Raw genomic sequence first — 14,000 nt, forward strand, 5'->3', positions numbered from 1 at the left:
CTGCCTAATGTTTGATAGAGTGGAGTTAGAAAAGTAAATCAACACTCCTGTGTATGTACTTTCTACAGTGTTTGTTAGAAGGGAGGTAGAATAGTGAATCTGAATCCCAAATATATGCACCTTCCCCAGTGTTTGTTAGAATGGAGTTAGAATAATAAATCTGACCCTCCCACTGTATGAACTTTCCATATTGGTTGGATTGGAGTTTGGACCTGATCGGTCAATTTATGCACTTGTCCCAGTGTTTGTTAGACTGGCGTTAGAATTGTAAATCTGCCCAACAACATCCCCTCTGTATGCACTTTACCCAGTGTTTGTTCGATTGAAGTTATAATTGTAGATTTCAACCCCTAGTGCATTTCCTTCTATTTTTACAGGTTTTTAGTTACTTTTGTGTATTTGGATTGTTTTTTAAATGATTTTTGATTATAATTAGTTTGATGCTTGTTAAGTTGTCCTGGCTTTTTTGTTTGAGATATTTAAGCATATTTATTTAAATTGCTTTATTTAAAAAAAATCATTTTCTAAATCTTCAGTTTATTATTTTTGTTGAAATATTATTTCTAATAGTTGAATGCGTTTAAAATATATGTTAAAATTGTATGACAATTAATTCATAATTATAAATGTATGTGATGTTTTATTATTTAGTATAGGGTACAGATAAGTATTTTAATTTAATAATTGTTTTAAGTGTTTAATACATTTACTGTAATTTATAGGTTGAAATTAATATTTAGTGTTTAATCATAAATGTCTTGGGCACTTATAACTATTTGAAAAAGTTAAAAAAAGTAATCTTTTTTTATTATATACCTTATATTAATTTAAGAACCATGATATAACTTTAATTTAAAATAAAAATAATGTTAAATGCAATTAAATACATACTTATCACCATATTTTTGTGGTTATGGAGTGCAGTATTTTTACCAAAATATTTTTGTACTTCATAATTTTAGTATGTTAAGTTGATATTTTTGTTGTCGATGTTTTTATCAAATTATTTTTGTACTATGATATTTTGGTGGTTTACTTCTCATCAGACAGCCATATAGAGTGCTGTGTGGATGATTTATCTTCAGAGAGCAGACATGGAGACATAAGGTGGTGGTGAAAATGACAGATGGTCAGAAGTTTAGCATTCGGACATAGAATTGTGGTGAAAATGATTCATAGTCAGAGTATGTGGTATGGAAATAGAGTCATGGTCAAAATATTGATGGTTAGAGGTGGGATATGTAGCTGTATCATGGTGAAAATGATGGGCAGAGGTGATGATTTGTAGATGTTGAATTCATTTCAAATTAATTATGAACAAGCTGGTAAACGGGGCAATATTAAGATGATAAGGCTGACCTGGTCAGAGGCAGTGAATGGGATATAGAAAGGTGTTGAGAATGGTTGGTTGTCTGAGCTGGAGAAATAGAGTGGTCCCGAGAATGGTTGGTTGTCTGAGCTGGGGACATAGAATGGTGTTTGAAATGGTTGGTGGTGAGCTGGAGACGTAGAATGGTTGGCGATCTGATATGGGGGACATAGTATTTGGCTGAGAATGGTTGGTGTTCTAAACCGGGGACATAGAATGGTGTTGAGAATGGGTGGTGTTCCAAGCCGGGGACATAGAATGGTGTTGAGAATGGTTGGTGGTCAGAACTAGACGTGGAATGGTGTCGAGAATGTTTGGTGGTTGCTGGTGATAGTGGTTGAGGGTCACAAACAGTGATCTGTGGACATTGAACCGTACTGAGATTGAGGCTGGTAAAACTGGTGGTCAATGAGAAAGTGCTGTGACAATATCCAGCATGCAACAGTTTCTGCCCTTCAAACAGGGATTCCTCCACAGTCGATGCTCTGGAGTCAGTGACCAGCGATGGTGCTGGTCAGGGCAAGGCACAGTATACCTTGTCAAAGTGGGCCTCCCACCGTTAGAGCACATTTTTCCTTGGGCTGGGTAGTTTTCTAGGGGATGTTCCTCCTGCCCGCAGTTCCTGCAGTGTGCAACGGCCAGCATGGGTGCGGGAAACTTGGGGCGGATGCCTTTCATTCTGGTGGATACTGCTTCTATTATTTCTACTTTAAAAAGGCGACTTGCAGCTGCTAGTACCATGTGTCAGGCCGTTGTCCATCTCTGCTGCCCACACCGCTGATCGGTCGTGCGACCATGCCAGGATAAGGATGTCATCGACACTGATGTTAGGTTATCTCAAGATCAGACCACAGAGGGTCTTTGACCGGCATCCTCAGATGATCTTTGCTCGAATCTCTTTTGGCTGGTCATCAGCAGTACAGGTGGTAGCCAATTCGAGGAAGCTGGCTTAAAAGTTGTCAAACAACTCCCCTTTACCTTGGCAGGAGGGTTGTAGGGCATGTGCTAGAATGCCTGCAGTAGAGGCCATTCATCTATTCTCGCTGGCAGACCTAGAAAACCAGAGCACGGCCTCACACACCACATCGCAGTGTGACACTCAATACACCCTCCGAAGACAAAGATGTAGTCCTCATTTCATTCACTGAACACCTCAAACGACACAGGAGACCCACATTCATGTGTGTGGTCGAGGTGGCTACCACAACCATCAAGGCACTCATTAACACAGGGCCGTCTGTTAACATGATGAGCTTCCACAAATATCAACGCCTCCGCCCTCTGCCAGTTCTCTCACCATCAACGACCAAGATCTATACCTATGGAGGGCAGTTGTCCTGACTGTTGAAAAGGGAAAATGAGCATACCGGTACAGTCCAATACCCAGGAGATTCCAGCTATGTTCCACCTCTTCAAAAATAAGTTGAAACTCTCATTGGGTGACATACAGCGGAGGACCTCGCCCTTGTATCCTTTGCTAAGAATCTTGAGGCCTTCCAGATTGATGACCTGTTAAGCCAATTTACCAGCCTCTTCCAGGGGCTAGGATGCCTCCAAGCCCCTTTGATCCGATTGAGCTCTACGTAGACAAAACAGTCAAACAAGTGGCACTACGATACCAGCGTGTTCCCTTTCACCTACAGACACTGGTCGAGCAGGAATGAGTCAAGTTGTAGAACTTGGGTGTAATTTAGACGGTCTCCAGGCCCACGCCATGGCTGTTCTGTTGTTCGTTGCAGAAAAAACCAAGAGGCCAGGCAAAATATGCCTGTGCATTGATATGCTCCTTCCGAACAAAGCCATTAGATGGGAGAGACACATCACGCCAGAGATGGACGATATTGTCGTGGACCTCAGAACCCGGTGGTTTTCAAAGCTCAGCCTCCATGCTTGGTACCTACAGCTAGATCAAAGCAGCAGGTACATCCCAACATTCTTCACACACCTAGGCCTGCGGAAGTACAAGCGCCTAAGCTTTGGGATATCATCGCCAGCTGAGGTGTTCCAAAATGCCATCAGGGAGGTGTTCTCCTGTCTGAAAGGGGTAATGAACGTCAATGATGATATTCTGAAATACTCCACTACAGCTGAAAAACTATATCAACAGCTCAGAGCCACTCTGAAGCAACTATGTGATCACGGCCTCACTCTTCACCTTGAGGTGCTCCTTCTTTGAGATAGTAACAACAAAACATATATTGGCAAGGTAAGTTAGTTATAACGACAAAGTCTGGTCCCACTTACCCAATTGATCTAAGCAGACACACTTTTCATTTAGTATTTTTTACTCTTTTTCTTTTTTCACAAAATTCATTTGTATATGTCAAAAGAAAGATACGGTTTCAATAACAAAAGTTCACATGAAATTACACTTTCCACAACATAAAATGGACAATCACTGTGAATAAAGTATATTTACATTTACACAATATATACACATTATATACATGAGACACAGACAAAAATGCCTATTATCAATCAATGTTTAAGGCACCAGTCCTAATATACAACCTATGTTGACATATTACTGGAACAAGATTCAGGAAGGGCATATCAGGATAGTGATTATGGACTTTATTCCACCTGTTTTGTGACCCTATTATTTGCTATTGTTCCAGCACAAACAAACAAGCAGGCTAGCAAAAACATCTAGCACCTCTTGTTGTTTATAGGTTGTTTATAGGTTGTATATTAGGACTGGTGCCTTAAACATTGATTGATAATAGGCATTTTTGTCTGTGTCTCATGTATATAATGTGTATATATTGTGTAAATGTAAATATGTTTTATTCACAGTGATTGTCCATTTTATGTTGTGGAAAGTGTAATTTCATGTGAACTTTTGTTATTGAAACCGTATCTTTCTTTTGACATATACAAATGAATTTTGTGAAAAAAGAAAAAGAGTAAAAAATACTAAATGAAAAGTGTGTCTGCTTAGATCAATTGGGTAAGTGGGACCAGACTTTGTCGTTATAACTAAACTACCTTGCCAATATATGTTTTGTTGTTACAATTTGAGTGGTCTAAGCTAGGTAGTGTATAGACCCAAGCCTTCCTTGTTTTCCTTCTTTGAGATAAGCATCAAGTTATTCAGATACATTGTCACATAGCAGTGCATCTAGGTTGACTCAAAGAAGTCGCAAGCAATCCAACATGCCCCAGCAACGTGTAATGCCACAGAAGTTCACTGCTTTTTGGGGATGGCCACCTATTGCGGCTGGTTTATCCCCAACCCGGTGACTATTACAGAACCACTCAGGGCACTGACAAAGGCTGATGCCAGGTGGACCTCGGGCCCCCAGGAAGTGGACGCGTTCCAGTGTGTCAAGTTGGCGCTCCTTAGCAAAGCAACAATGTCCTATTTTGACTCCAAGAAAAGGACAGAGATCATAGTGGATACCAGCCCGGTGGCGCTTTGGGCAGTGCTGTCACAATAGGTCAATCCAGGACGATGGGAACCTCCGGTCTTTACAAGCAGAGCTCTCTTCCCGACAGAATTCAGATACATCCAAATTAAGGTAGACACTCTTGCCATCAAGTGGGCCTGTGGACATTTCCACCTTCATTTGTGTGGACGGCCCTTCTGTGTACTCGCTGACCATCAGCCACTAGTCCCACTCTTCAAGGGCACAGCACCCCATCCTCCTTCCAGGATTTAGCGCTCCAGTTTGAGGTGATATACCGACAAGGCTCTGGGAACCCAGCCATCTTTTTATCCCAACATCCCTCCAGGCAGACAGCAGACCAGAGCACTATGCAAGCTGGATGAAGGAATACATATGCTTAGTGAGTTGGGGAGCATGCCTGAGGACTTTGAGCTTTACAGAGGTCGGCCAGGTGACTGCTAAGGATACTGTGCTTATGAAGGTCATAGTGATATTACAATAGGGGTCCTGGAATATGTTTCTGAAGGACTGACTCTGACAAAGAACATCTTACGCATTTTTGGAAAGTCAGGCATGAGCTGAGTTCTGCCCCGGACAGTCTTGTGCTAAGAGGGCACCGCATAGTCATTCTCGCAAGTCTGACAAGGCGGGTGGCAGAGTTTGCTCATGGATGTCACCAGGGGACCACCAAGACGAAGAACCGGCTACAAGCGAAGGTATGGTTCCCTGTGTTGGAAGCCTTAGTTGATGACCTTGTGCGATAGTGTGAAGCATGGTAAGTCACCGGCAGCCCGGAGACCCCAGCTCGATCAGCTCCATGCAACACCCTGTGGAAGGTCAGGCTTGATTTTGGCAGCACCACAGATGGGAAAACCACCATGCTACAAGTCGATAGTCATTCTAATTATCCCATAGTGGTACTCATTGAATAAACTGTATTCTACAACATCTCCCCAGCACTGCATTAGGTCTTGGCCATGTTCAGCCTCCTGGAAGACATCAGGACAGATAATGGCCCACCATTTCATGGGCTCGAATTCTAGGCTTTCCTCCAACACCTGGGCATAAAACTTCGAAGGAGCACACCGCAGTGGCCGCAGGCCAATGGCGATGTCAATTGCCCAATATGAACATACTTACACTGGTTCATGCCGGAATACTGAGGCACTCCTCATTACATAACCTGCTGTCCTCTCTGTTAACTCAAACTAAAAGGGTACAGGTGGAACATGATACCTGTAAACCCTGTGTGGTCTCCGTATGATTCAGACGGTGCCCAAAACAGGCAGGTGCTGAACGACACACGGGCAAACTTTAAGAGGAAAGTGTCCCACCGCTGTGTGGGACCTGGAAGTCATGCGCTCCTAAAGTACCCCTGACACCTTACAAACCCAGGAGCATAGGCTATAACTGGGGCGGGCACGATGTAACCACCTGCTGGGGTGTGGAGACGGTGATTCAGAAAATATCGTAGTTTAAGAAGGTAGATTCCCCAGAGAGAAATAAGGAGAATGCAGGAGAGGACCAAGAGGAAGGCGACATAACCATAAAGGATAGCCCCACAACCAGCAGTTGGGGGCCGGCAAATCTCTGGAACCAGACAGGTGTGAGAGTTTAACAACAGGCCCCCACAGCGAAGCGAGCTTAGATGAACCGGCTAATAGTTCCAAGAGCCAGCATTACAATCTACACTCAAATACTCAACCTATCCAGAGACTTAATAACTTTGTGTGCAGGTTCTATACTGGAACTAAGAGTAAAATGGGTGAGGGATGAATTGAGCCACCCGGACACCATACCCTAATCAACCCACCCCCACCCCCCTCCCTCTCTTCCTGGCCAGGGTGCACCTCACCCTCTAGCCGAGCGCGGCTGGAGGATATAAATAAAGAGGTGAATGGCCACTTGAGGTCTTTGCCTCACCCGAGTACTTCTGTGCGCTGTGCGGTTCTGTGCTGATGCCACGTCTCTACCCAGGCCTCACTGCAGCTTGTGTTACATGCAGGAACAGAAATGCTGCAGGAAGACGGAGCCTAAGACTGCATGGACAGAGATAGACTGGCTCTGCAGGAGCACAGGCAGTCTCCAGGAACAGGAATGCTCCAGGAACGTGGAGCCTGTGACTGGCACTACATGGACACAGATAAACGGACTTGCTCTGCGGAGTACTTTCAGTCTGCAGGAAGAGAATTCGTGACAGGTTTTGCATGGACAGAGAAAGGGAGGGAGCATGCACAGAAGCAGGACAGAGCACGGCTGAAAAGGGATTTAGGGGTAGACTGTGTTGTCTAAATGCAGTCACTCTAGTGCTCCTATTCTTATTAGTAACAATCACTCAATGCAAGCATAATTTGTTTTATGCCTATATACGGCTGGAACGCCCAAGGCCCCAGACATAAAATCCCCTTTTTTTAACACTCTACAGCTACCGTAGCTGATACCCATCCAATCTGCTCATCTGGAGAAAGCAGTGATGCTGGAGGAAATGGCCTCGGCAATTTATGTCATGCCCTTTGGGAAGGCTCCTGGTGAGGAAGACCTTTCAAATGAATTTTATAAAGCTACCAAAGCCCAGACCATCCCCATCTTAGTCTCGGTTTATCAGGGGGCCCTAGAACACGGGCACCTCTCTGCTGAGTTCCTCAGGGCACGAATATTGGTGCTTCAGAAACCGAGGAATGACCCCCTTGAACGCTCAAGGTGTTGCCCAATTTCTTTGACAAATGCAGATGTTAAGATTTGGTGAAGATTTTGGCAGTGCATTGGAATAACCTTATCATGACTGTTATTCACTTCTGTCAGGTAGGCTTTGTCTCCAGACGCACCGTGACCTATCATTTGCGTACTCTCTCTCATATTATTTGGCAGGTGATAAACGAGGTGGAAGAGAAGGTCTCATTAGATGCTGAAAAGGCTTACGACCATGTCGATTGGGGTTACCTCTTTGGGACTATGGAGAGGATGGGCACAGGTCACGACTTTCTCACACTAACCAGGGGCATGTACTGTGATCCCACTGCATCTGTCACATGTGGGGGTTTCTCCTCCCCATACTTTGACATCCACTGCAGCAACAGACAGTGGTGTCTCTTGTCTTCGTTGTTCCTGTTGGCTCTGTAGCCTCTTGTGAATGCAATTTGATCTACTGAAAACATCAAGGGTATTTACACAATAGCGGGTGAGGTTACGGCCTTTTACTACACAGATAACATTCTCTTGACATTATTAAACCCCTCGGCCTCAGCTGCTGCTCTGATTTCTCAACTGGACTATTTTCCCCAGTGTTCTGTCTATAAGATGAACTGGTCGAAATGTGAGGCCATGCCTTTCACCATGAGAACCTCTACCATTCAAGTGGCTTCAGTCCCAAAGGTGCATACTAGTCGGGGTCCGGAAGCATGGTTCCAGACAATGTGCAACCCATTGTGGATTGGATGGAGCACTATTTTAACAGGTGGTCTGCCCTCAACCTGTTCCTGTGGAGTAGGGTTCAGATCATCAAGATGAATGACCTTCACAAATGCAATTACATCTTTGGAATGCTGGTCCTCATTATATTGGTCTACCGCCTGCAGAGCATCCAGTGATCCATCTCCCGATTCATTTGGGGTTCGGATAGACTGAGAATCAAGGGGGATAAGCTCCACTCCTCCTCATCAGGGAAAGGGTGGCTTACATCTCTCACACCTGGAGGGATATTTGTTGGCACAACAACAGGCCCACTATGTACACTGACTGCCTACTTCCAGGTCTATATCCTTATGGGTGTCGCTGGAGCGTAACATATTGCAGATGTCTGGGGACAGCGCCATTTACCACACTTCAAGGCCTTTGATTACTCCTCTCCTGAACCCGATTATTCATAATTCCCAATTTGCGTGGCATAAGGCTCATAGGCTGGTTGAAGTCCTAAGTTGTATTCTTTCTAAAGCCCCACTTCAGCGCAGGGCTGCCATCGCGGTCAGTGGGGAGGAAGTTCACTGGTCCACTTGGATTACTTATGGTGTTCACCACATTGAAGACCTTGTCTCTAACGACTCACGCAAATCCTTCCCCGATTTGAGATGGGAATTCGCGATTCCATCCTCTCAACTATGGAGCTACAATCAATTCTTTGACAATAACTGGGTTACTCTACTGGCAGACTATGATAAAGGATTGTGGGAAGAGCGCTTTAAGTATAGTTTTGTTAAGATCTTCCACCTCTGGTACTGGTCACCAGCAATGTTACACAATGCCAGTCTTAGTGTGGATTCACTGTGATGGAGATGTGGCTTAACAGACTGCGATGTAATCCATATTTTATGGGAATGTGACCGGCTGGGAGCCTTTTGGTCATATGTTTGGGACCATATGAGGAAAGATCTCGGTGTAGACAGGATTTTGAATGCCGGCTAGAGCTCCTGCATTATACTTCTTACTTCCCTTCTGTGACTTAACATGTTCATCGATGGCTCGCCACTGCCCTAGTGGTGGCTAAATGAGCAATTCTGTGACTCTAGATATCAACTTTAATTCGCACATTACAGACTTGGTTGGATAACTTGTACGTCATGGCATGTTTGGGCACCTTATTTATAAGCTAAATGAGAAATTGCAGATATTTTTAAGAGGTGTGGGGCACTTTTCTTAAAAATTGAAGAGACTAACACACCCATACACTTAAGGTGTCTACTGTATACCTTGTTATGCTTCATGTTCCATGCAAACTCCTATGTTTCATTCCCAGGCACCTTCTTTCTGAGGTTCCCCAAACTTCGATCCCTGTGCCTTGATTTTCCTCCTGTAGGGGCAGATCATTGGGACAGAAGGCCATCTTATTTTATTTCCTCCTGTGTAGGTGTTCCCCTCCCCTCTTTCCCCTCATTGAGGGAGTGTGTTTCCCTCGTGTTACCATCGTGTTTCCTTTTCCCCCTTCTTGATGATTGTGTTGTCTCCCCCCCCCTTTTAAGCTGTTAAGTAGTATTTATTGCCTACTTGCCTATTTCCTGTGTATGTTCTTGGGGATTTATATTCAGCTGTTCTTGATATTTCTGCTCATTTTATGCGCGTCCTCCATTGAGACCTAGTCTACAGATGGATTATGGGTTTGCATTCTATCTTGTTGGGTGCCTCGCCCTGTGTGGCAATTTGAATATGTATTGTTTAATCTACCACTGTTATAGTAATGGGAATCTCAATAAAGATGTATGACAACAACAGGCACCCACTGATAAGAAAGGTTGACAGCAACACCAGAAAATTCATTCAGGCAACAATAGATGGCATTGACAAATACTTTTGACAGGTTGTACGACGGTATAATGTAGGTAAAGATATTGTATGCCTTTACCATGCATTTTTTACCATGCATGTTTTTACCACGAACATGCTTTTGCAACACATGCCATTACCACTCATTGTTTTTATTTATAAAAACAATGTATTTGTGTGGGGAGACCCCCCACACTACCTAACTTACCTTAAATCTGTGGTAAAGGCATGCGTTGTAAAGGCATGCACGTTATAAAAATATGCGTGCTAAAAAATGTGGGCTAAAGGCACAACGAGGTAAAAACCTCATTGTAAAGGCTGTTTCCCCTTTTGACATAACCAGTTACTCGGGCGTAAGACGCCCACCTCACATACGTGTATAGCGTTATTGGAGAACACACAGCCTGAAGCCCTTATATAAAACAATCTCTCATATCTCATTATTAGTCTAGATCTGGTACCACTAGTCACCTGCATGATGTGACATCACTGCTGATGTGTAATCAGTTATTACAGCTGAGTTGTGACATCACAGTGTCTCTGTGAGAGCCAAGCAGTTCATTAATCAACACATGCCACTCAAACAAGAGGAAGAGCAGCAACTGCCCCTTCTGAAGAGTCATTGACTATTCTGGAGTGATTATTGACACTTTATTTATTGCACCGCTGGAATTTATTAGAAGTGTGCATGAATACATCTGTATGTTACCGCACATTGTAAACCACAATGGCGGCTTTGAAAACAACTTTAATTACAATCCATAAAAAAGTCTGAAAAAATTAGAAGCTGTAAAAGCACATTTTTAGTTGTGTGATGTGTTGTGTCATATGACACATGTAGCACATGCATCCACGCATCCTGACCCTGAAAGCGGCGTCAGGGGGTAATAAAGGAGGACCTTAGATGCACTTGTGCTTTGTGTCGTCTTGGACACTGAGTTTGTTGTGGCTTCTTTATTTAGTGCCACCTTGCCCTCTACACTGGCGAAAGGCATGTTGGTGGTGTTAGGTTGGCAGGATTCATTCTCTGGGAAGTATGGGTAAAGGAGTGAGTAATGCTAAATGTCTCATGTAATAGATCTTCAGTTTCACAAACAATATCTGCCTCTTCTAATCCCTCCAGATTCAGAGGATGTTTCTTCCAGCGACAGAAAAATGTCAAAATCCTCCTTAAATCAAAGCAAGAAACGGAAAAAGAGGCGTCACAGGTAAGATCCCCTTCCATTGAAACCCAACCACAGCTCGATCAGCCACTATTCAAAGGACTCATCCTTTCCTAAAGTAACGTCTCCAACCCACATTACTCATCTCTCCCGTCCTATTCTCATTGTCTCTTGAAATCACCTATCCTACTCACCTGTTTATTCCCATACCTCCCATTCTATCCCAGACTTGCCCATCCTCTATCAAACTAACACATTCTATCCCAAAACCACCTGTCAAATCCTAAGAAAACGCATCCGCCATCAAACTCATTCACCGTGCCCCAACTCACCTTTCTTATCCCAAAATTACTTTCCCAATCCCAAATACAGCCACACTATACCAAACCACTTTCCCTTCCTAACCTAAATCAAAATGATATCTGAAACAAAATAATTGTATTCCAAAATCCTCCAACTTTTACTATGCACCTACACCAAGTAGTAAATGTATCCATTCATCCCCACCTTAATCCAAAACACGCCCAACCAAATCCTAACTCTCCGATCCTACCTCAGATTCGTCCAAGTTGTTTGAAAACAGCCATTTTACTCCAAACTCCCTTAACCATTTCGAAGCTCATGCACACCAAATCCAGACTTGAGCCATTTTTATCCCACACTCCCTGAAATTAAAACAACCAACCTGTATTTCAAACTAACCCTCCTTACTACAAACCCACCCATCCAATTCCATGCACTGATTATGCTAAACCTTCCCATACTAACCCAAACTCCGCCATAGAGGTGTGTAAGCCAACAAATTAACAGGGCGAGTCAAGCCAGAGTCGAGCCAAGGGTCTGAATCGGATCTTAGAGCCTACAGAACAATGCCCTGAACATATTTGCTATGTAAAAATCATAAAACAAACATCACGTAAAATATGATGAAGTCTCTTCAAAGTTCACAAAAGTATATTTTTTTAACATGTGGATGCTTTGACATTAATAGGGCACCCAATAGCACTGCACTGAGAAGTACTTACTTAAAGTGATAGTTTTGTACATCTGATATTCTGAACTCAGATAACTGAAAGTGCTTTCATGCACGACAACGAAGAAAAAAACAGTTTTGGTGAAATAAAATATTTGCCTAATATGACACAATTTAAGTGAGGAAGGTGCAATTTACCCAGGTTCTCTGGCTCTGGTTTCACTTTGTACAAGTCGATCACTAAATGGGCAGTGCTCAATGTGAGCCAGTAAATGGGTAACTATTTGTCTTTCCTTATTCAAAGCTTTTGTTTATACCTCTTAGTGCATTTTTCAAAACATAGCACACACTGAACTGAAGGTATTCTAGCACTTCACATGAGCACCAGGTACATTATACAAGGTCACAGGCATTGTTCATAAGCATGAGGTGATTAAGTGATTTGCCCAGAATCAAAGATTGTTGAGCTGATGCCAATAATCGAACCTGGTTCCACAGTCAGCAGCTCTGACTGTAACGCCACATCATGGGTAGGGTGAGTTACGCAGACCTGAAAGCTTGGCTCATTATGGGCTCGGGGTTCCAGCAGGACCTCGAGCTGACCCAGAGCCAGGCTCGATCTTCCAGTGTCTCTCACACCTCTACTCAGCCAGTGAGTCGTAAAATCACCCATCCTGCTAAAAATCCATCCATCTTATTCCAACCTAACCTTACACATTCTACACTCACTGGTCATTTCAAACGTCACCTGTCCTAACTCATGTTATTCCAGAGTAGCTTATGCTACTCTGACTTCCAGACACACCTGTCCTACCCGTAATTTACAGTTTATCCTTCACTTTCCTGATTTGCCCCAGATTTATACATTCTATCCCAAGCTCTCTGCTTTCGTCCAAAGTCCGCGAATAGCTAAATGATTTCCAGTTAGTCCTACAATTTCATGATTTGTTCTAAATCCTCCGCTATTTTCTTGAGCTAAAAAAATATATGGCACGCTTTTTTAGAACTTTATGAACTAATCAGCCTTTCCAGAAATCACACAGTCCTACTCATTGCATTTGCCCTTCTCATGGTCTCTGCACAACACAAGCTGAGTTTATGTCAAACTTGCCCATGCAACATGAAGAGCATAGAGTGCAGATGAAAGGAGGTGTGCTGCTGCCGTCACAAGGGTGTGGGAAAGCCAAATATGGGGAGGAGGGTTTATGGTTGCTTAGCTGGTAAATCGTGTGCCTTGTGCTGCTCTAATGCCAATCAGTGAACGTTTTTAAGTAGATTTTCATAACGATCTACATCATATTTCCTTAATTGAAATGTGTGGTCTTGTTTTATTCACTCTTAAAAAACGCTTCGAGATATTTGCTGTTTTGTATAGATGCTCTATGGTGTTATTTATGTCAAATGTTTTTTAATTTCTAAACCTCACATTGCAAAGTATTTTAAAGGCATCGAATGAAGACAGATGTGTTGTACCTTCCAAATCTGGTGAACTTTTGTTCACCAGTTTTAAAGTTTCCCAGCCACAAAAAAGATCGTCTTCACCTTATTCATAAAACTTTACTAGAAAAAGTAGCTAAAACAAATTTTTGGGAATGTTTAGTGCAGCCTGATTCAGTGGTTAGAGGTGCTAACACTACAGGCCATCAAAAACGTCACCTCCTCTGGGGAGTTAGGTTGTAAAAGTATATGTAGAGCACTGATAAACTCTTCAATATACACAAATCCTTAAAAGTGCATTTATTATGATTAAAGATATCCATTGCTTGGTTTAACTGCAGCCCCACTCAGTTATGTTATATTATAGAGATCATCAGCCAGAACATCTAAACGTTGACAGTGGCATTGCAATGTTA

General features: G+C 43.0%; 1 protein-coding gene across 2 annotated transcripts in view; it reads left to right on the plus strand.

Annotated features, from left to right (window-relative positions):
* The window catches only part of VSX2 (visual system homeobox 2), a 113,205-nt gene that overhangs the window by 12,433 nt on the left and 86,772 nt on the right, over positions 1-14,000 (plus strand). For both annotated transcript variants that reach the window (XM_086936608.1, XM_086936609.1), the window contains exon 2: positions 11,135-11,219. In XM_086936608.1, coding sequence (XP_086792734.1) covers positions 11,135-11,219 — 85 coding nt within the window. The remainder of the gene's footprint in view (positions 1-11,134; positions 11,220-14,000) is intronic.

The sequence above is a fragment of the Lissotriton vulgaris genome, chromosome 9 (assembly GCF_964263255.1).
Source record: "Lissotriton vulgaris chromosome 9, aLisVul1.2, whole genome shotgun sequence".
NCBI lineage: Eukaryota > Metazoa > Chordata > Amphibia > Caudata > Salamandridae > Lissotriton > Lissotriton vulgaris.